General features: G+C 42.0%; 1 protein-coding gene across 1 annotated transcript; it reads right to left on the minus strand.

Moving 5' to 3' along the window:
- Positions 1-357: 357 nt before the first annotated feature.
- Positions 358-19,874, minus strand: LOC122488083 (retinitis pigmentosa 9 protein). Its single transcript, XM_043589226.1, has 6 exons — positions 19,657-19,874; positions 7,247-7,277; positions 6,055-6,184; positions 3,639-3,730; positions 1,706-1,767; positions 358-997 (listed from the first exon to the last, which is right to left on the minus strand). The coding sequence occupies exons 1-6, from the start codon at positions 19,806-19,808 to the stop codon at positions 799-801; spliced, it is 666 nt and encodes a 221-aa protein (XP_043445161.1). The 5' UTR covers positions 19,809-19,874; the 3' UTR covers positions 358-798.
- Between the last annotated feature and the right edge of the window lie 2,159 nt (positions 19,875-22,033).

A 22,033-nucleotide genomic window follows, 5' to 3' on the forward strand; every position in this document is an offset into this window, starting at 1 on the left:
CCTTCCTCATCAATTAACAAACCATCTCAGATGATTATACACACACCTTTTGGTGCAGCAATGCCAAAAGAGATTAAACAGATTAAAATAATCTGTTTTATACTGTTAAAAAAAAAACCCCAATGTACAGATGAGTGTGTATGTCATTCGTGTAAAAAAAAAAAAAAGCCCTATATTTGTGATATATAAAATACTTCTGGAAGACTAAATAAGCACCTTGTAAAACTGTACCCTTTGGGGAAGGGAAATGGGTAGCTGGGGAAGAAAAGAAGGAAGAATTTCCATGATTAAAAACCTTATGTACCTTTTAAATTTGGAGCACATGCATCCATTATTAAGAAATAAAAAGTTACTACATTTAAAAAATAAATAATGAGCTTTTATTATCCTCAACAACAGAGAAAAGCCACGCTGGAGTCTCTGGGAATTCTGGGAACGCTCCCGGGGGGAGGGGAAGGCTGCAGCAGCACCTGAAGCTTCCTCAGAGACTCATTCCCTCAGTCTCACCCCCCTGGCAGAGGCAGCTGGAAGGAATCACAAACTGCAGGGATCAGTGGGAGGAAGACATTGAACAATGCTTTCCTGCCTGAAATCAGCCGTTGTCCAGAGCCAGCACCAGGGAAGACACAACTCACCCTCCGGGGGTCACGTCTTTGCTGGAAGGCAGGTGAGAATTCACACGCGTGACACCGAATGCCCTGCTCTCTTGGGGTCTCCAAGTCCTCCCCGATTCCACACCCTCTGGTCTGGGGCCACAGTGTCTGATTTTTGAGAGGAGAACATGGAATAGGTCAAGTCTTAGTCCGAGTCTGAGCTCTCATTCGACTTGGAAGACTTATGCTTTCGTTTTTTCTTCTTCTTCTTTTCTTTTTTCCTTTTCTTATGCTTTTCTTTCTTCTTCTTTTTCTTGTGTTTCTCTTTACATTCTGAGGAGCTGGAGCTGCTCCCATCTTCATCGGAGGTGGAATCCTCCAGTAACTGTTTTAACTGCTGTATCCTAAACAGAAGTTTGACCAAAGAACCATTTTTAACTTAAAAAAATTGTAGATAAAGATGATGTGAGAGCAGCAGTGAGGGTAAAAAATGTCATGAATAACCACCTTGCGAAAGACGGTACTTATTTGTGCATGTCTTCCCCATTCTTGTCCACGTCCATGCCTATTTGACAGGACTGTAACCAGTATATGAGCCATTCTGTGTTTTCATTGTCCTAAATATTTCTGCATGTTTCTCGAGTCCTTACCACAGAACTTCTAACAGATGCCTACTTTCCTTACTCACCGCCCCCAACTGCTCAAGTAATCTACCTCCTCAAAACAATTATTACTCAGCGTCACCAGTTTTGGGAAAAACAAACTGTCCCGTTTCTTCACCCTATCTTTGTTCATGTCTAAGGATCATTTTTAACAATAGCTCAAATCCTTAAAGACACTGGAGAAGATAAACTAAACTACGGTTTGTTGCCAACATCAACTATCAGTGGTATGAGCAGGCTGGGCCAAACCCACTGCTTTACGCCAACCCAGATAGAACAAGGCTGGCCTGCTCATTCCCCACACACTGGCCTTTCCAGTGATTTCTCCTGCCTTCCACATATATCACAACTACATTAAAGTACCATATTTACCAAACCACTCATCTAATACCAGAATGGGTGTTTCCAACTTTATGTAAGAGGGTATTGTTATCACCAGGACCACCTCACCTTATGTCCTTTTCATGTCTTTTATTCTCTCGTATGATATCATACATAGGATCTTCATGTGCCTTGAGGATTAGAGAAGGGTAAGGTTGGATTAGGGCTTTGTGGACTGTTAGTTAAAGTAAAATTAAATTCATATTTCACTGAAACCAGTTTTTTTTTTTCCTGTTTGGTGTAATTTTATATTTAAAAATTTCTAATCCTGCTTAAGGGTCACCATCACTTCAAACTTGTGGAAGTTACAAAAAAGATTTTTCAATTATACAAATACAATTTGATAAAATATAATCTGAATAGCCTTTTTAAGGATATAAACCATGGAAGATTCATTATTAAATATTACTCAAGGTTAGAAGTATTGAGGTAATTCTATGAGGATAGATGATCAAGAGATATTAAAATAAGTTGGAAAACGATATGTAAGAATGATTCATTTATAGGTGCACAAAAACATATGTATATGCCCAAAAAGAACTGTAGAAGTATACTTATCAAGCTACTTAATGCATATTCACTCTGTAGAGATGCAATATTGCTTTTGAAAAATCAATTGTGAAAAGCCCTAATGTAAAATGTCAATTTAGTTAAAGCAAATGTATTCTTGTAACATTTGTGTAATTAAAAAGTACTTGCTTAGGACTACACATAGACTGAACTTTATGGTATGTCAAATATCTTTAAAAATATCTAGTGAAAGTTTTACATATTTAAGATAAAAAAGAAGCTAAAAATGTCTATATTTGTACCATCCAGAGATATCCACTGCTAACATTTTAATGTGGTTGTTCCAGTCATCATTCATAATTTACAAAAAATTATAATCATATTATATATACAACTCTATTCTCTTTTTCACTAAGATTTTATTTTTAAGTAATCTTTACACCCAATGTGGGACTCAAACCTACAACTCTAAGATCAAGAGTTGCACGCTCTTCCAACTGAGCCAGCCAGGCACCTCTTTCTCACTTATGTCTTCATGAGCATATTCCTATGATACATATTTCTAAAACATGATTCTTAAAAGCTATATGACTTCTATGTTACAGTACTTATGTTGATGTGCTGGCCACTGCAGTTGTTTCCTATTTTTCTTTAGTCTATTTTTCAGTCATATAAATAATTCTAAATAATCCCTTATACATTAATAAAAATTTGTATATATTGATTATTGTTATACCCTTAGGATCTATCCTTAGAATTTGGGTTTCTGAATTAAAAATAAATGAATTTGTTCACTTTTTGAGAGTTATGACCAATTTATCTGTTATAGGAATTGTAAAAATCGTCATTCTAGGTAGCATTGATTTATCCAGAATATTTTCTTCAAATTTTTTAAATGAAAGCACAATTTTTAAATGTCTTAAAATCCCTGGCAAATGTTTCTGGACCCTAGTTTGATATATGGAGATAATCCCAATCTATCTGATAACAGCACAGCTGAACTGACTGAAACTGACTGGTGAATTAATCATTGGAGGTGAGTGTAAAATAAAGTGGGGAAACGACAGATTTATTTTCCTGTTATGTAAAGAGGATATATCATTTATAAACACACTTCTACTTTATAATAGAAAGATATTTAATCTTTAGACAAAGACTGGGAAACTAGAATGATGATTTTAGTTATGAAACAAGATTTTTTAAATATAATAAGTAAAAAGTGACTGAATACATAACAGTGTCTTTTGGAAAAAGAAATCAGTGTTCCCAAGGCATAAGCAAATAACGCTTTAACAAAAGTTAAGTTTTTGTTAATGAACTAATCTATCACACAAATTCAGTTTAACAGAGATGTAGTTAACACTACATATTTTGGCCAAAAGTCTCTGGGAATATATTTTATGTTAACCTCCAGTTCACTGGTAACTGCCTGAGTCACTTGACATTCCCTATCTCTGGTAAATGTAAATTGAAACTCAAGAGTTTTACTTACTACTCTGAACTGTTCTAACTTTTGGTTGCCTTTGATAAAGAAAGGGCATTCTTTGTCGCCCGTTCGGTGACCGTACCGTTTACAACGCCAACCTAAAAGAAAGAAAAGGGATATATTTCTGTAAGATAAAGCAGTTTTACCTAATTAAAATAAAGTATCAGTAGATCATACTAAAGATATTTTTCATAAGATTCCAATTTCCAAAGCTAATGCAATTAGTGGATGAACCATGTAAGATACCAGAAAACTGAGAGAAAACAATTGCTTCCTCAAGCATCCTTTCTTTAATCTTGGGTTTTAGAAATGAGCCAAGTAGGGGCGCCTGGGTGGCTCAGTCGGTTAAGCGTCTGACTTCGGCTCAGGTCATGATCTCACTGCTCATGAGTTTGAGCTCCGAGTCAGGCTCTGTGCTGATAGCTTGGAGCCTGGAGCCTGCTTCAGATTCTGTCTCTGTCTCTCTGCCCCTCCCCTGCTCATGCTCTGTCTCTCTCTCTTAAATATAAAATAAAATGTAAACAAACAAACAAACAAACACAAATGAGCCAAGTAGTTACTAAGCAATCCTGTGCTAAAAGCAAAGTGTGATTTTGTTTTAATAGTGTGTTATGGCTTGAACGGTATTGCTCCCTCCACCCTGTCCCCCCATTATGTTGAATGTTCTAACCGCTTGTACTTCAGAATATGACCTCATTGCGAGATAGGATCTTTAGATCCCTAGGCCTGGGACAGATCCTCCCCTCACAGACTTCAGAAGGAATCAACACTTCTCACACCTGGATTTCAGACTGATAGCCTCCAGAACTGTGAGACAATAAATTTCTGTTTAAGTCACCTGAGAGCCTCTTCATGAATGAAAGACAAGGATGCAAAAAAAAAAAAAAAAAAAAAAAAAAAGACCAATTTGGAAGAAATAAAAACATAATGAGAAGAAAAATTTAATATCCTTAGAGAATATATTGCAACAACAGAATTAAAAAAATCATAGAAGAAAATCACAGCTTTTGGAATTGAGATAAAAATCTTAACTGAAGGACTGGAAGATATGTTGATGAAATAGTCTAGAAAGCAGAAAAAAAAATAGGAAAGATCAGAAATTAGAAAATCAATCTAGGAAGCTCATCGGGTGAGCTCTAGCCCCACTTTGGGTGAGCCCCACTTTCTCTCCCTCTCTCTTCTGCCCCCTCACTCACTTGCGCCCTCTCTCTCAAAACAAAACAATTCTTCTGTAGTAAGAGGTCAACAGATAATGAAGAAACCTGAAAAATCAAAAGGCAGGAATATAATCATATAATTTAGATACACAGAGATAAACTTGAAAATATTTAAATTTTATTTAAGTAATCTACACCCCATGTGGATCTCAAACTCACAACCCTGAGATCAAGAGTCACATGCTCCTTTGACTAAGCCAGCCAGGTGCCCTCCTAAATAATCTTAAAAGAGGTTTACAAGGTTACCTTTAGGGTGAGGTGAATGGGGCAAGGAACTAGGAACTGCTATTTTTTTTTTAAGATATTTGTTGTATTCAAACAGTTTTCTCTATTTTTATTTTTTTAAGTGTTTAAAAAAAAATTTTTTTAATGTTTATTTATTTTGGAAACAGAGACAGAGCATAAACGGGGGAGGTTCAGAAAGAGAGGGAGACCCAGAATCCAAAGCAGGCTCCAGGCTCTGAGCTGTCAGCACAGAGCCCGACACGGAGCTTGAACTCACGGACCATCATGACCTGAGCTGAAGTCGGACACTTAACAAACTGAGCCACCCAGGCGCCCCTAGGAACTGCTATTTTTAATTATGTACATGAAGAATCTTTGTACAAACAAACGTCTTTAAACGGCAGCAGTACCCTTTCTTCAAATACCAAATACCACTTAAGCTGGATGAAGGTGTTGGGGCTCTGGTGGGGTGGGGGCATGCATACACAGCACTCCTGCTCTGGACCGCCGCCCCCCCCCCCCCCCCCCCCCCGGCCGTAGCTCCTCTCAGGTCACATGGATGAAACCTTGAAACCTTAACACCACTGACTGGGGGGAGAAGGGGGCAAATCACTGAGGTAAGACCCAAAGGGACCTGCCCTCCAATGCATCCCTTGTCCCTTGTGACATTTCTACAACGGAATATTCTTTCTGTTACTTGAATATTACCAAGGAGTGTACCCCAAAGGCAGCTATGGTCCTGTGGGCAACTACTGCCCTTAGGAGTCAGAAGCCCTGGAGTCAAAGCCATGCTCTGCCTCTTAACTCAGACACTCACTAACATACGCAGCTCAGCTTCCTTAACTATGAAACGGAGATCATGCCTTGGCTAAACAGGGCTCGGTGAGGGGGAAAAAAAAAAAAAGTAAACACGCTTTGTAAGTCGTAATATATAACTTGTGTGTGCTGAGGAGTGTTACCTGAAACTCTCCCATACTCACACTGCATAACTTTGACTTCTTTCCCGAGTGGCATCCAAAGTCCTTTAGTTGGTGCGTGAGCCAGAAATTCCCTGGCATGTTCGTTGCCTGGTACATCTGGTATACAGTCTTCCGGCTTAGTCTCATCTTCCTAAAAAAGGAAACAACATGTACACGACGTGGCAAAAGAGCACTGGAATTCTCTCCTACCTGCTTCAGAACACAGCACTGCCTGGCTTTCACATGGGCTGGACATGCCCATGTCATCCTGTTACCCTCTCCAGTAATAGAAAGAAAGACAAATTATACCTGACAGAAAAACCAGAAATAAACATACCAGAAGAATTATATCATGAAAATGATATAGCTATTCTTAGAGAAATATTACTAGTTATTGTTCACATATGAATGCTTTGAGCTCCAAATTCTGACTCTAGATCACAAAAATTAGATTCTAAGATTACAAACTTTTCTGCTAACTTAAAAGTCTTGTGGAATGAGACAAAGCATAGAATTAAAAAACATTTCCTGAAATAATAAAAATAACCTGTTAAAATTAAAAAAATTATTATACCATGGAGATCACTTGTCATGTTTTACAATCTCATACCTGCTATATTTGACATGTGCTCTCATCACCAAATAACTTCAGTACACAATTCAGGTGTTATATTTATATTTTTTTACCTTCTGATTTTTTTCAGTTCATGTGAATATTAAATTTATAATGAAAGAAGGTTTTCTAAAAACCTTTTCACTGAAAGGGAGCAAGCAGAAAGTTGCTCCGGCCTCTAATGAGTCCTCTAAGTCTTGCACCAGGGGCTGGACTAGAGGAGCTTCCAGTCTCCTCAGAGACAGTAGTCTCTGATGACGCTCAGGAAACCAGCAGTGAGTGAGTCACAGATGGAGCAGAGCAGTGAGAAGATGCAGCCACAGCAGGAGACAGAGAAGGGGACCGATTGCTGAGGAACATGTGGGCCTGCCACCGTTTCTTAGGGAACAGTCACACGGTTGATTACACTTCTACAAAGACACAGGCTGGAGACACAAAGCCCAAAGTGTATGGACTGACTGGCATCTGCAGGGAGAAGCAGGGTTATGAAAAAAGATGTTCCAAACCTTATATAACAGTTTTTCATAACAAGTTACTGAGTCTGAGCACTGAGTCAAATATGTCTGAGAGAATAACCAAAGGTACAAACTTCACACTGACCTTGATAAGCCCCGGAGGAGGTTTTTCATAACTAGAAAGGAAAAGAAAAACTGCCGTCAATCATGTTAACAGGAACACAACACGTTTTAATGAGCAAAAAGCAACTAGAGGTCAAAATGAAAAGAATATCTTTAGTAAAACCTTAAAACTGCATTAGATCTAAAGCAGTTAGTAAAATACGCCCAGCAGTCAGAGATCTTATATAAGTAAACTGATGCTACACCACATCCTGCAGAGATCTAGAACTAAAATTCACTGAAATGGTAACTTGGTGTCTGAGCACAATGAATTTATTTTCGAAGAAGAGAAAGCAAGAGATTGCAGGTGAAATGTGTGGGAAGACCCAAGAGCTAATCATGCTTCCAGACTGTCACGGTTGTCAGGTTATTTACCTACCATAACTTCCACTTACTCAGCATGGAGGCTCATGTGGGGAAGGCTGAGGAATCTGTTCTAACCTGGATGGAGGCAGTGCAGGGGGGCAGGAACAAAACTGGAGGGAAGGGCCTGTTGCAGGGGATGGAGGCGATGGTGATCTGTCCTAGAGGCTTCCTTTCCCATATCCCTGCAGCTCTCAGTTCAAATCCTGCCCACTCACCCTGCCCGCAGAGTGAGCCATCCATTCCTCAGTTCTGACAGCCCTCTGTGCCCATACTGACCTCACTGGACTCGGGGTGCAGGACCCCTGCATGGTGCCTGGACGACATTCTTTACTGAATGATGCTAGAGCAAGCAGATGTATGATGTGTGGAAATGTACGTTCCCTTGGAGCTCACAGACTCCCAAGGGTCCTAAGGGTACATACGCATCATGTCTATGCTCCCAACTCATTTTCACTTCCTATCACTCTGCTGAAGTGCCCTAAAAGGGTTCTGGATTCCAAATCTGGAAAATCAGCACCAAATGCTTGTGTTCATTTAAACAATTATTTTTTAGATTGAGATACAATTGGCATATAATATTATTTTTAGGTATAATTACGTTGATTTTTAAGTACTGTCACACAACTGGCTATCAAACACACTGGACATACCCCCTTCCCTCTACAAAAAAAGCAGCAACTGGAAAATCATGTGGGACAACTGAACATCTTAGGTCTTGTCAATGACTCTATAAATAATATTTGGAGAGGGCATCTGGGTAATAGGCTGTTTAAAGTTGTGATTTGAGAGGCGTCTGAGTGGCTTAGTCAGTTGAGTGTCTGACTCTTGATTTTAGCTCAGGTCATGATCCCTGGGCAGTGGTATCGAGCCCCATGTTGGGCTCTACACTGAGCATGGAGCCTGCTTAAGACTCTCTCTCTCCCTCTGCCCCTCTCCCCGAAGCTTATGCAATCAATCAATCAATCAGTCAATCAAAATTGTGTTTTGACCCTAAAAGTTTGGAAATGTGGGAGTCCCAAAACTGCTGCACACAGGTAGTGGGTTCAGAGATGATTAATTTTCTGAATTTTGTATAGTGAAAATGTCTTACTTTTAGCACCAGGAAAACATTAATAAATGTTAAAATGGTAAATCATTTATCTAATAGTCAAATATATATCGACTATCCCAAAAGGAATGTAGGACAATACTGCAAACAGTTTAAGTTAATAAAAAAAATGAGTAGGGTAAAGTATTTGGTGTGCTTCCATGTGTATATATGGGGAAAAGGAGACTATATGTACATACATATAAACGCAGATATGCCTTGTTATGAATAGCATACCTCTGGAAGAGTACCTGAGGGAGGGACCTTTAGTTTTCATTACATTTATTTATATGCAAATATATCAACTCAACGTTTTTCCTTACAAAAGAAAAATGAAAGTAATGGCATTTTCCTTATACGTATGCTGGCATAAACCAAGGAAAAATTAGCCTCTGAAGGAAAATCCAAAGGTAATTTGAGATATGAAAGAAAAAAGAGCCAAAAATATGCTATTAGCAGCTCCCTTCTGCTATAGAGTTATATAGGCAGCATTTTTGTTTTAAAGTTATAGTGTTATTTCTGTAATATTTTCCCACGAATTAAGTCTTGACTCTAGCTCTATTCAACTTGGTATTTTCCTCGTAACAAAAAAGAACAGGTAAAATAGGTGAAACTAAACTTAACTATCAGGCAATATTGAAGGTTCAACTTAAAAACTTACTCCTTGCAAAAGTAGCCAGTCAACAATTATGCCAGGTATGGTGCTAAGTATCAGAAGAGAGAACTAAGGGGATAGAAAACTTGCTTTTGCCCAAAATCCCTAGGAAGAATGAGGCACGGTACTCAATCCATGGATTTATTTCCCTTGAGTAAAGAACATCAAACTCATTACTAAATTGTATTATTTTTGTTACTTGATTCTCTGTATAACTGTGCAACTGTCTTGATGGAGAGGTTTGGTTTTTTTGAGTAGAAAACCCCCACATTGCAGGTAGAACATTTTTTAGTTCAAGATCAGTTTGAGTGGCCTTTGGAGGTGTTAAAAAGAAAACCACAGGCCCAAAATGGAGCCAGTTAGGCCAGGTCACCAAACTGGGCCTTAATACAGACTCTAGTTACAGTTTCAACCTCACCCATAAATGTAGTCTTCACCTTCAGCAGTAATTTTCTGATCAGTACCAATAAACTAATCTGTCATATGGGCCCTCCTACCCCCCAAGAGAAAGATGAGGTAATTTGCAGGATAAAACTCCCTGCTCTTCCAACTAAGGCAAAGTGACTTTGCCTGGAACAATTGTTTCTTTTCTTTTGCTAATAACTTCATTCACCACCCTACTTATAGAAATGTTCCGTTTTGTACAACTCTTTGGAGCACCTCTCTACTTGCTAGATAAGATGCTGCTGGATTCATGAATCAATTAATAAAACAAATTAGATTTTCAAATTTACTAGGATGAATTTTTGTTCTTTAATACAGGTAAAAAAAATTTTGGTTTGAATGGACTCATTCTCACTGCTGTGTACTTTGGGACAAGTTATTTAACCCTTCAGAGCCTCCATTTCCTCATGGGTGAATATGTCACAGCACGTATGTAAAAGGCACTTTGCAGTGGTGGCTCCTTCTGTTGAAAGCAAGTTGCTCTCAGCAGTCTCATGAGGCAGGTCAAGACTAGAGCACTCGCATCACAAAGACCAAGATGTGGACCAGTAGAGAAACCTGGCCATCCCAAGCCAGACTTCACATCTTTGTGTAGATCTGTAGCTTTGTAAGGATTTGCCAGCTGCTTCTAAGTGGAGGTGGGCATCAACCTGACAGTGGACTTCCCAGACAGCATCCCCAGCTGGGTTTACTGCCTTTCTTTTTAAAAATAATTTATTGTCGGGGCGCCTGGGTGGCGCAGTCGGTTGAGCGTCCGACTTCAGCCAGGTCACGATCTCGCGGTCCGTAAGTTTGAGCCCTGCGTCAGGCTCTGGGCTGATGGCTCAGAGCCTGGAGCCTGTTTCCGATTCTGTGTCTCCCTCTCTCTCTGCCCCTCCCCCGTTCATGCTCTCTCTGTCCCAAAAATAAATAAACGTTAAAAAATAAAATAAAATAAAAAAAATAATTTATTGTCAAGTTAGCTAATATACAATGTAGTCTTGGCTTCGGGAGTAGATTCCCGTGATTTATCACTTACATACAATACCCAGTGCTCATCCCAACAAGTGCCTTCCTCAATGCCCACCTCCCATTTTCCCTGCCCCCACCCCAACCTCCCACCCCCATGGTCCCTCAGTTCTCTGTATTTAAGAATCTCTTATGGTTTGCTTCCCTCTCTGTAACTTATTTTTCCTTCCTTTCCCCTATGGTCTTCTGTCAAGTTTCTCAAATTCCACATATGAGTGAAAACATACATCTTTTTCTGATGGACTTATTTCACTTAGTATAACAGCCTTCAGTTCCATCCACGTTGTTACGAATGGCAAGATTTCATTCTTTTTCATTGTCGAGTAGTTTCTAAACCCATGCGACTCAGAGACTCCTCTTCCATATCTGGCTTCAGGGATCACTGCCTTTTTCCCATGCAGGTGGTACATCAGCATTCAGCCAAGTCTATCATCATGTCCTGTGAGGCTCATAAAATATGCCTTATTATAGTTATTAAACTATCTTGATAAAATCACATAAGAAAAGGGCACGCCAGGGACTCTGACCCTCAGTTTTATCAGTATCAATTCCAACATTTTCCTTCATTGATTCCAACAACTGAACACTAAGCAGTAAGCAGCTGAATTGGGACAATCATCCAGACCTCGTGACATTCGGCATTCTTTCACTGAGTTGCAGCCACTGTTCTGGGCCAGCAGTGTATCTCCTGTATTAATAACTGTTCATGGGTTAAATAAATTGTGCAAGGGCACACAGCCCAGAGTCCATGTGTTCACCTGTATATGACTATCAGTACATATTTAGCTGAATCCAGTAATCAGTCTAGCACCATGTTTATCACTGGAAAACAGAAGACTCCAGTAACACTTTAAATTCAGAGCTTCAGTACAATTTGATTTAGGCATAGATACTATTGTGAATCCAGTTTTCCCTAAAAATTTCCCCCCACATTGCTTATTTATCCTTATTTGTGGTAAAATTTACATATCATACTTCCCTAGGTTTTGACACCACTCTCCTCCCCAAAGCAAAATACCATGAGGCTGTGGGAGGTAGTAACAAGGACAATGACCTCACACTCTCTCTGAGGCAGGGATCGGGTTGAGTGTGTGCAGATATTAAATGTATACACACTTGGTTGTTGATGCTAGGAACATCCATGTGGAGGCAGATAATTCTAAGGAGTTTGTGAGGGGAAATGTCAAGCTACAAGGCAACATTTGAGCCACGCCCTGACATATATACCAAGTTAATGGGAAACAGAGCTATAGGGTTTTTAATCATGGATTTTAGTAAGGATAAGCTTTCATCATCTGGTTTGCAGACCAGGAATCACCAGTGGAAAACGTACCCTGCCTGTGCTCAGCTGCATGGACTGGGGAGGCCCTCCTTTTTTCTGGCCAGGGGCTGAACTGAGAGAGACCCAGAAGCCTGAGAAAGAGGAAGCAAATTCTGAGGCTGGGTGTCTGTGTACTCAGAGCATCTCAAGCTCTTAAAGGGATTTGTACCTCTTCTATAAGGAGTAATACATAAAGATTTTAGCTCAGATCTGTACATTAATGTTGTAAATCTCCAGGGAAGGACTCATTTTAATACTTCAGAATGGCTGCAAAGTATAGAAACACTTAATGATTTAATGTTTTCTTTATCCTGACCCTCTTCTTATGCACCAACTTTAAAGATCCTTCAGAACAGGGGCACCTGGGTGGCTCAATCAGTTAAGTGTCTGACTTCAGCTCAGGTCATGATCTCATGATTTGTGAGTTTGAGCCCCGTGTCAGGCTCTGTGCTGACAGCTCAGAGCCTGGAGCCTGCTTTGGATTCTGTGTCTCCCTCTCTCTCTGCCCCTCCCCCACGTGTGCTCGCTCACTCGCTGTCTCTCTCTCTCAAAAATAAATAAAACATTAAGAAAAAATAAAGATCCTTCAGAACAGGGTGAATATCAGAGGTTACAGGGGTTAGGGAGAATTGACCAAGGGAAAAGTGAAATGCTTTTTCTTTGGCCCTTCTCTTAAGATGTGAAAGAAAACAACTGTGGTGGATGTTATATTCTGGCTTATAATAAGACTTGTAATTTCCTATATAAAGGTTATAGGAGCATCTTGTTTAGTTTTGTTCCTAGTTCCTGAAATAGGTCCAAAACTATAAAGGTGAAAAGTTTCTTTTGTTAGTCATAACAAGCCCCTTTCAACCAAACTGTTTATATTAACGGAGGTGACAAAGCTCCTAAAGACGAGGACTGGTTGCCAGGGGAATGGACTCTGTGATTAGAGAATTGGAACTTTCAGCCTTACCTCTAGGGAGACTGAGTTAATCACCAATGGCCATTGATTAAACAATCATGCCTATGTTATGAAGTTTCTATAAAACCCCCCAATAATGGAGTTCAGAGAGCTTCAAGGTTTAACACATGGAGGTGGGGTGTACCTGGAGAGGACATGGAAGCTCCATGCCCCTTTCCATACACCTTACCCTATGTATCTGTTCCATCTAGCTGCTCCTGAGTTATAACCTTTTATGATAAATCAGTAATCGAGTAAAGGCAGTGTATTCCTGAGTGCTAAGAACTGCTCTAGCAAATTAACCAAACCGGAGGAGGGTGTTGGGGGAACCTCCGCTTCACAGCCGATGGGTTAGTAGCAACCTCGACTTGTGAGTGGCATCTAAAGTGTGTGGAAGGGAGCAGTCTTGTGAGACTGAACCCTTAACCTGGGGGTTCTGATGCTGACTCCAGGTAGGCAGTGTCTGAATTAAATTTATAACACATTTACTTGGTATCCTCTGAGAATAGGAGAATTTCTTGGTGGTGTTGGAAAACTCCCACACAGACTAGTGCTGTGAGTGTAATATGAATGTATAAAAGGAAAACAGGAATATTTTTTCCTTCGCAGCAGATTAAGAATGAGAAATGCCATGAATTGTTATAGCAAGGAAAACTTCCCTTTGACTTCATCTCTGGATGCTTCCAAATAAGATTGGGATGGAGGCTTCTCTGCTCTCATCCTCACCATCATTAACCCAAAGCTTTTCTAAAGGGAGGACTTAGAGGACTCAGAGGAGGACTTAGTCCCTGAAGATTACATGGTAAATGACTGGGTATAAACAGAATTAACTTTTTAGATATGGTATTTCCAGAGCAAATACTTAAAATATTTTCTGGTGGAAAGCTGTGACATGTCATATGCCCAGGCTTCTCTTAGCAAGAATAATGGAAATTTGTCTGAATTAAGCAGGTGATACAGTCCCATCAGCAGCCATTCATTAGAAACATTAATGCTATCTATCCCTTATGGATTGGGACTTAAGGGAGCTTGGAAGGGAGGAGGTAACATTTATATAAATACCCAGTAATCCAACAATATTTTCTTTTGCCATAGGAGGTGTACAAATAACAGATGGCCAAAGTAAAATCCACATTCCTGGAAAATATGTAAATGCTTTTGCATAAGTGGAAAAGGAGTGTGATGAAACTGACTACACATTTTGCAATCTGTTATTAGCAACATTTCCCTTCAATGATTCCAACAGTTGAACACTACACCAAAAAAGTAGTCTTAAAAAGTCCATTTTACAACTGTTTCTCCAAATTTAAAGGAATGTGGTTGATGTTTTTTCCTAGGGCTGCACAATTCATTATTTTATGTAACACGTTAAAACAATATTTCTGGGGCACCTGGGTGGGTTAAGCGTCCGACTTTGGCTCAGGTCATGATCTTGTGGTGAGTTCGAGCCCCACGTCAGGCTCTATGCTGACAGCTCGGATCCTGGAGCCTGCTTTGGATTCTGTATCTCCCTCTCTCTGTTCCTCCCCCACTTGCACTCTGTCTTTCTCTCTCAAAAATAAATAAAGATTAAAAAAATTTTTTAAAAATAAAAAAATTAAACACAATGTTTCTCAAAATCTAAAGTAATATTTAAAAATAACAGATGTGGGGGCATCTGACTAGCTCAGTCAATAAGCATATGACTCTTGATCTTGGGATTGTGAGTTTTAGCCCTAAGCTCCACGTTGGGTGTAGATATTACTTAACAAACAAACAAAAAACCAGACCTGGAATAGGAGTGTGTTTATTGTGTAGGTTGGCTTCTGTGCTGTAACAGTTAAGAAGTCTGCACTCTTTATAGTTAATCCTGAGGGGAAAAAAAAAAAAGTTGGTGGAGGCCCATTATTTTGTACCATCTGTGAAGCCTTGCTATTATATCATTCAGATTGTAATAAGTTTCTCTGAGCAGTGTGAAGGCTAAATTTAGATAGGAGAGGAAAAACTTCATCTTCCCAACTGGGTATGGAGAAAGAAATCTTTATTTTGCCAAGTACTTAAAAATAGTCTTGTATTTCTGAGTGCTGGCATAGGATTTCTTTTGGAAGAGTCCTTCATGTAAGCATACTCAATTCCAGGTGTTCCCACAGCTTGTTCCTATGGTGTGGAAGGCAGAAATGAAACTACCATATACCTACAGAATCTCTATTCTGTTATGTCCAGCAGACAACGGACACTTGAGTAATACAGCTGGAGCATGGGTTAGAGTACAGGGTGGAAGACTCAAATGCCCTTGGGGTCCTGGCAGGTTTGGTGAAAGGGTAAAAAAAGGTAAGGTCAAGTGTAAGAAACTGATTAGAGGAGTGGAAAGGGAACTAAAGAGGGAATACCAGGGGGTAAACGAATTTGAATTCAATCTGTAAACAATCACTATGGAGCTTCCCATTTAATGTGGCTGGCCAGCCAACTTGCTTGTTTGCCTTCCTTTTCCACACTCTTTTATTTATTTATTTATTTATTTATTTATTTATTTAAATTTTTAACGTTTATTCATTTTTGAGACAGAGAGAGACAGAGTATGAATGGCGGAGGGTCAGAGACAGAGGGAGACACAGAATCTGAAACAGGCTCCAGGCTCTGAGCTGTCAGCAGAGCCTGACGCGGGGCTTGAACTCACAGATTGCAAGATCATGACGTGAACCAAAGTCAGACACTTAACCGACTGAGCCACCCAGGCACCCCTCCGCACTCTTTTAAAAAAATGACAGTAAATAAATAAAAAAGGTAAGCAGCCACAAAAAAATCTTGAGAGGAGATACTAGCATTGAACAATTTTGAGACAAAGCTGGGAAGACCATAGAAAGTGGAAGAAAGGGACTGACTTCTTTAGCTGGAAGAAGTTATTAGCTTTGGAAGACAAGGGTTAGGAATATGAACACTGAGTGGTTGAAACCACCAGTGTTCTCGTGCCCCACAGCCAGGAGACTCTGTGTGCCCTCACCCTTGAGAGAGACTGCAGGTGTAGTCCCCTGTGAAACTTAACTGGAGAGGCCCAGATGAGAACACTGGCATAGCTCAGAATGGGAGTGAGGGTGAGCACTAGATGAAAAATGAACTCTGGAATCAAAGCCCCCTCCTTCTCCATTCCAATTCAGGACACTTGCAGGCAGGCATATTTCTGGCACCCAAGCCTGAGAATGAAGGGTTCTTTGGACAAGCTGAACAGGCCTCAGAAAACCCTCTACCTCCTGATACGTGGGTATCTCCCCATGTAAAAGGCAGATCACAGTCTGATATCCCTATGGTGAGACTTACCAGTCAGTAAACCAGCACCTTTGCATTCTCCCTCTCTCTCAACTGCTCCTTTCAAAAGAGCTTTATAATGCCTCACTCTTAATGGGGGAGATCCAAGGATCCCTACACATTAGGAAAAAACCTCTAAGTGAAAAAATCACAGGAAAAGGCAAAGAAGACACAGACAAAAGGAGAAGAAAACAAACAAAAATGAGTATCCTCAAAGATGACAGATTTGTTACTGATCAAACAACAGGATGCTATGAAAAATAGAATTCTCAGGATAAGTTCTTTAAAGTTAAAAATTGAAACTTAAAAAAAAGTACAATGGTGGAAGGATAGGAAGATAAATCTTATAGGATGAAAAGACAGAAAATAAGAGTGAAAAGAGGATCACAGAAGTCTTAGAGTAAGAAAAAACAAAATGGTGGTAAGGAAATTAAAACAGAGTTTACGTATGTATATTAAACACCCACAACGTATCTAGAAAAAAAAATCTGAAATCCAGTGAGAAAAATTTCACATCATGAAACAGCAAAATACTAGAAATAAAGAATTCTTTAAAGCTTGCAAAGGTGGGGGAGGTAGAACAAGTTCCTTATAAAAGAAAGGGAATCAGAGTGACATCAAATTTCTCAGCAATACTGGGAGCTAGGAAATGGTAGCATATCACCTTTGAAACCAAGTGAAAATTTTTCTAGCCTAGAATTCTATACCTAGCCAAACTACCTATCATGTTTGAGGGTAGCATAAAGACATTTTCAGATATGTAAAGACTCAACATATTTACCCCTAATGCACTTTTTGTAGGAAGTTATATAATGTATTTCAACAAAATGAGCTAAAGAGAGAAAGAGGAAGACATGGGGTCCAGGAATGGGATCCAAGACAGGAGACTGATGAGGGCAGTTGTACACCAGGTCTAGAAAGCAACCAGAGTGTACTGGAGGAAAGTAGAAGGAAGATTTTAGGTTTTAAAAATAAACCTGATAAACCATATCAGATTGTCCAATATATAGGAGCATGGAGAAAAAGTACCTTCAGCTTTTAGAGCCTTTGGAATAAAATTAGCAGGCGAGAATAAGAAATCAAGCAAATGAAAAAAATTGAGGCTCTAATTAACTAGTTAAAAAATACAGTTGTACTAGAGAGCTAAAGAAATCACAGAATACCATTTGGCTCAAAAGTAAACAATATTGGGGTGCCTGGGTGGCTTGGTCAGTTAAGCTTCATACTTCGGCTCAGGTCATGATTTCATGGTTCATGATTTAGAGCTCCGTGTCCGGCTCTGTGCTGTCAGCTCAGAGCCTGGAGCCTGCTTCAGATTCTGTGTCTCCCTCTCTCTCTGCCCCTCCCCCGCTCGTGCTCTCTCACTCTCAAAAACAAACATAAAAAAATTAAAAAACAAGTGGACAATACTGAATAGTTATAATAATGCTAATACCAACTGAACCAATACTGATTAAACAAAAATTATAATGAAACTATATTGGAAGGATGGACGCAAGAAGGGTAGGGAAAGAGAACTAAACCCTCATTTATGTGACATTAGGTTTATAGGTAATGTCTATTGTTCAATCTAAAAGGGCAGTATAAGCATATCATTGAGAAATTAGTTAAGTCCCAGAAGAAAAAACTAAGTTTCCTTGTTGAAACCTTGGTTCTGGGAATGTGTGGGTGACTACAGAACAGGGATGCAAACCACTATTTCTTGAATTCAGTCTTTTAGTACTATGTGATGTTTAAATTAAAGTATTACTCTAAACATTTTGACTTAAAAGCAAACAAGTCTCTAAACTAGCCAAACCAAATACGGCAACAGTCCAGAAGGTTTAAATCCCTGAAGTGGAAAAATCCAACCAATCTGGGTATCAGATGCCTGGGTTTCTCTTTGGTTTTGCTAGTTTACAGGTCAGTGTATCCTTGATCAGGTTACTTAACTCCTGAACCTGCATTTCCTCATCTGCAAAAGGAGATTATAGTCTCTCCAATGTCTACAGGTGCTTTGTGAGTTACAAAATAAATGTATGGTGTTAACCAGGATCTGGTATCCCACAGTTAAAGACAATGTTTAACTTAGCCCTGCTAAACTCAAGCTTATTCTAGGCAAAGGATTTTGAAAATCTGCGGTGCACAGGACAGGGCCACTGAGGGCAAGAAGAGGCCAGGACTGTACCTGCTAACAATACAGGGCCTGTATCCTGCAACCACTGCCTTACTAAGGTGAAATTCAGCTCAAGGGTCACGATGAAAAACAGCTGGCCAGCCTCCAATAATGCAATGCATTTTGCGTCAAAGCTCCCAGGTTAATTACAAAGGATTTGACTCCTTTGAAGACTTTTCTTTACATGATCATCTTAGTACAGGTAACAGAAGTGCCTGAAAGAAAAACGTGTCATTTATTGAATAACTCAGGGAACAGCAAGCTTACGTTTGCCTTCTGGAGCTCATTACAGAGTGACAATCACAGAAAAGCACCGAAAGGCCAGAAATGCACCTCCCGCCTGATGTTTCCATCTCCTCTACAACCTGCCCTTCTCCCACAGCCATGGGCACTCTCCTCCAACCCGCCGGAGCTGGCCTTGCACGGGGCCTCTTGAAGTCAGGCCACGCTGACCAGCAGGAACGGGAGACCCCGGTCCTCATTCTTTCTGCTCAGCTGGAACCGGCCTCTTCGTAGCCCCCACCCTTCATGCTGCTCAAAATCCTCAGGACTAAAGGGAACAAGTCTCCACGCTCTTCCACCTGACAGCCACCTTCGGAATCTTCAGGGACACTCCGTCACCCCATTCTCCGGCCCTCCCCTCCGGGCCGCACGAACGGTACAGGACGGCTGGTTCTCGTCCCTCCTTCGCAGCAGATGAAGAGAATGCGGATTTGACCCGGTCCACCGGGGGCCCTCCGAACCGACACCGTGAAAGGGCACGACCGTAGCGCTCACTGCACTTCGCCGCGCGTTCAGTCCCCAAATCGCGCCCAAGCGCTTACTAAGTGCCGCCGGATCCGCCGCACCCGCCCCGCCGAGCCCCGGCCGCACGCCGACCTCGCGCGGGGGACTAGAGCCCGCGCTTCCCCTGCCGGCCCCGGCCGCTCGGCGCGCGGGGGGAACGGCCCTTCCCTCCCCGCGGAGGCGCCACTGGAAGTCGGGTGGCCGCGCCGCGCGGGGCCGGAACTGGCGGCCGGCTTGGCCGGGGTCCCGCTGCCCGCGCCCGGGTCCCCCGGGGACCCAGCCTCACGCGCCCCCGCGCCACCCCGACCGCACGCCTCGCGGAGGAGCGCGGGCGGCGCGGACTCACAAGGACTCCAGGTGCTTGAGCTGCTGCAGCTGCTGCGCGTCGTGCCGCCGCCGCTTCTGCTCTCGGCGCCGCTGCAGCTCCTGCTCGGCCGACTCCCGCGGCCGCCGCGCGCCTCCGGCTCGCGCGTCGTCACGCCCGGGCCGGGAAGACATCGCGGCCCGCGCGGCTGAGGCGACCCGCGGCGCGCCTGAGGCGCCTGAGGCGGCCGAGGCAGCGAAGACGGCACTTCCTCCGCGCCGCGCCGCGCCGCGCCCGGGCCGGCCCCGCAGCGCCCCCTCCCGCCGTCCGCCCGGGCAGCGCCCTCCGTCTCCGCCGAGGCCTCCCGGTCCCCGCCTCCCGCCAGGCCCGCCGGCCACCTCCCCGGGCCGCGGCCCCAAGTCGGCGCTCCGAGCTCCGTGAGCCCGCTGCCTGGCCGGCCGGTGCCGGAGTTCGGCGCGCGACCCCTGGCGGTGGCGGCCAGGCGGGCGGAGGAGGCCTGCGGAGCAGTCGGCGAGCCCCGCCCCCGGGACGCTGGGAGCGGGTGCGAAGTGACTTTGTAGTCCCGGGTGGGATTAGACTATGAGCGCTGCTCTTACGTGGTGCTGGGATTCAAACAGCTTTGAAGAAAGCAAGACTCTCCATAGAAATTCTCTAATTTTCCGGAGCATGGTGAAAACATAGCGTACAGTTTATTTAGATAACCTTTGGGTGCTGGACAAAAAAGCTATATATACTGAGCGCTTTTTATGTTGTGGTTATTGATTTAAGCCCTTAAGAGTTGATTTAATTTTTAAAAGCTTACTCAGTGCTGTTAATTACCCTTATGTGTTACCCTTACCTTATTGTGTAGATAAGGAAGTTTAGGGGCGCCTGGGTGGCTCAGTCCTTTACACATCCTACTGTTGATTTCCACTCAGGTCATGGGCTCCTGGTGCCTGAGACCCCCCAGCCCTTCCCCAGCCCACTAGGCTTTGTGCTGACAGCAGGGAGCTGCCTTAGGGTTCTCTCTCTCTTTCTCCGCCCTTCCTCCACTCATTCTCTCTCTCAAAAATAAATAAACAAATTTTAAAAAGGCTCAGAGTTAAATAACAGGCCCAAGGATGCAGAAGTAATTCCTGGAACCAGGATGCAAAGTGTTAAGTGCTTAACTAGATTGCATTTTGAAAATGTGTCTGATATGTGAAGTTATGGTAATTGTTTTAGCTTTAATGGAAAAAACCACAGAGGAAGTAAAAACAGCATAGGGAGTATTTCCCTCAAACGTGGTGTTCAATATAATTAATACTTAAAAAATATGAGGAGCCCCTTTGGATTTATTAGACAAAGTCAAAATGAATGAACGTATAAAGGCTATGAACAGAAACAGAATATTAACACTGGTATGTCTTAGAACTTGGAAATTAGATTCTCCTCTGAGAGGAAAGAACTGGTGCATTAACCAATCTAGTGGTTGATGCAAGTTGCCTGAACCAGTAAGTGCCCTGAAATACCTTGGGTGTGAGGTGTTAGAATCTGGTTTTCTGGGTTTGATGAACTACTTGATTGCCTTGAAACTAGTTTTTGTTTAAATCAGCTAGAGTGGATTCTATTGTCTATGACTACAAATTGTCAGAAACAATGTTGGCGAAGTTAGTTTTTATTTTTTTAATGTTTACTTTAAAATTTTTTTTAATGTTTATTTTTGACAGAGAGAGAGAGACAGAGAGAGAGAGAGAAAGAATGAATGGGGGAGGGGCAGAAAAGGAGGGAAATACAGAAACCAAAGCAGGCTCCAGGCTCTGAGCTGTCAGCACAGAGCCCGACACAGGGCTTGAACTCACAGACCACGAGATCATGACCTGAGCCAAAGTCACACGCTTAACTGACTGAGCCACTCAGCCACCCCTAATGTTTACTTTTTGAGAGAGAATGTGAGCAGATGGGAGCGGGAAGTGGGGAGAGAGACAGAGGACCCAAAGCAGGCTCTGCGCCGAGAGTGGAGAGCCTGATGCAGGGCTTGAACTCACAAATGGTGAGATCATGACCTGAGCCGAAGTCAGATGCTTAACTGACTGAGCCACGCAGGCACCCCACAAAGTTAGTTTTTTTTTTTTTAATTTTTTTTAACATTTATTTATTTTTGAGACAGAGAGAGACAGAGCATGAACGGGGGAGGGTCAGAGAGAGACACACAGAATCTGAAACAGGCTCCAGGCTCTGAGCTGTCAGCACAGAGCCCGACGCGGGGCTTGAACTCACTGACTGTGAGATTATGACCTGAGCCGAAGTCAGCCGCTTAACTGACTGAGCCACCCAGGTGCCCCACAAAGTTAGTTTTTAAAATGAACATGGATAGGGGTACCTGGGTGGCTCAGTTGGTTAAGTGAATGACTTGATCTTATGGTCTTGAGTTCAAGTT

This window comes from Prionailurus bengalensis, chromosome A2 (assembly GCF_016509475.1).
Source record: "Prionailurus bengalensis isolate Pbe53 chromosome A2, Fcat_Pben_1.1_paternal_pri, whole genome shotgun sequence".
NCBI lineage: Eukaryota > Metazoa > Chordata > Mammalia > Carnivora > Felidae > Prionailurus > Prionailurus bengalensis.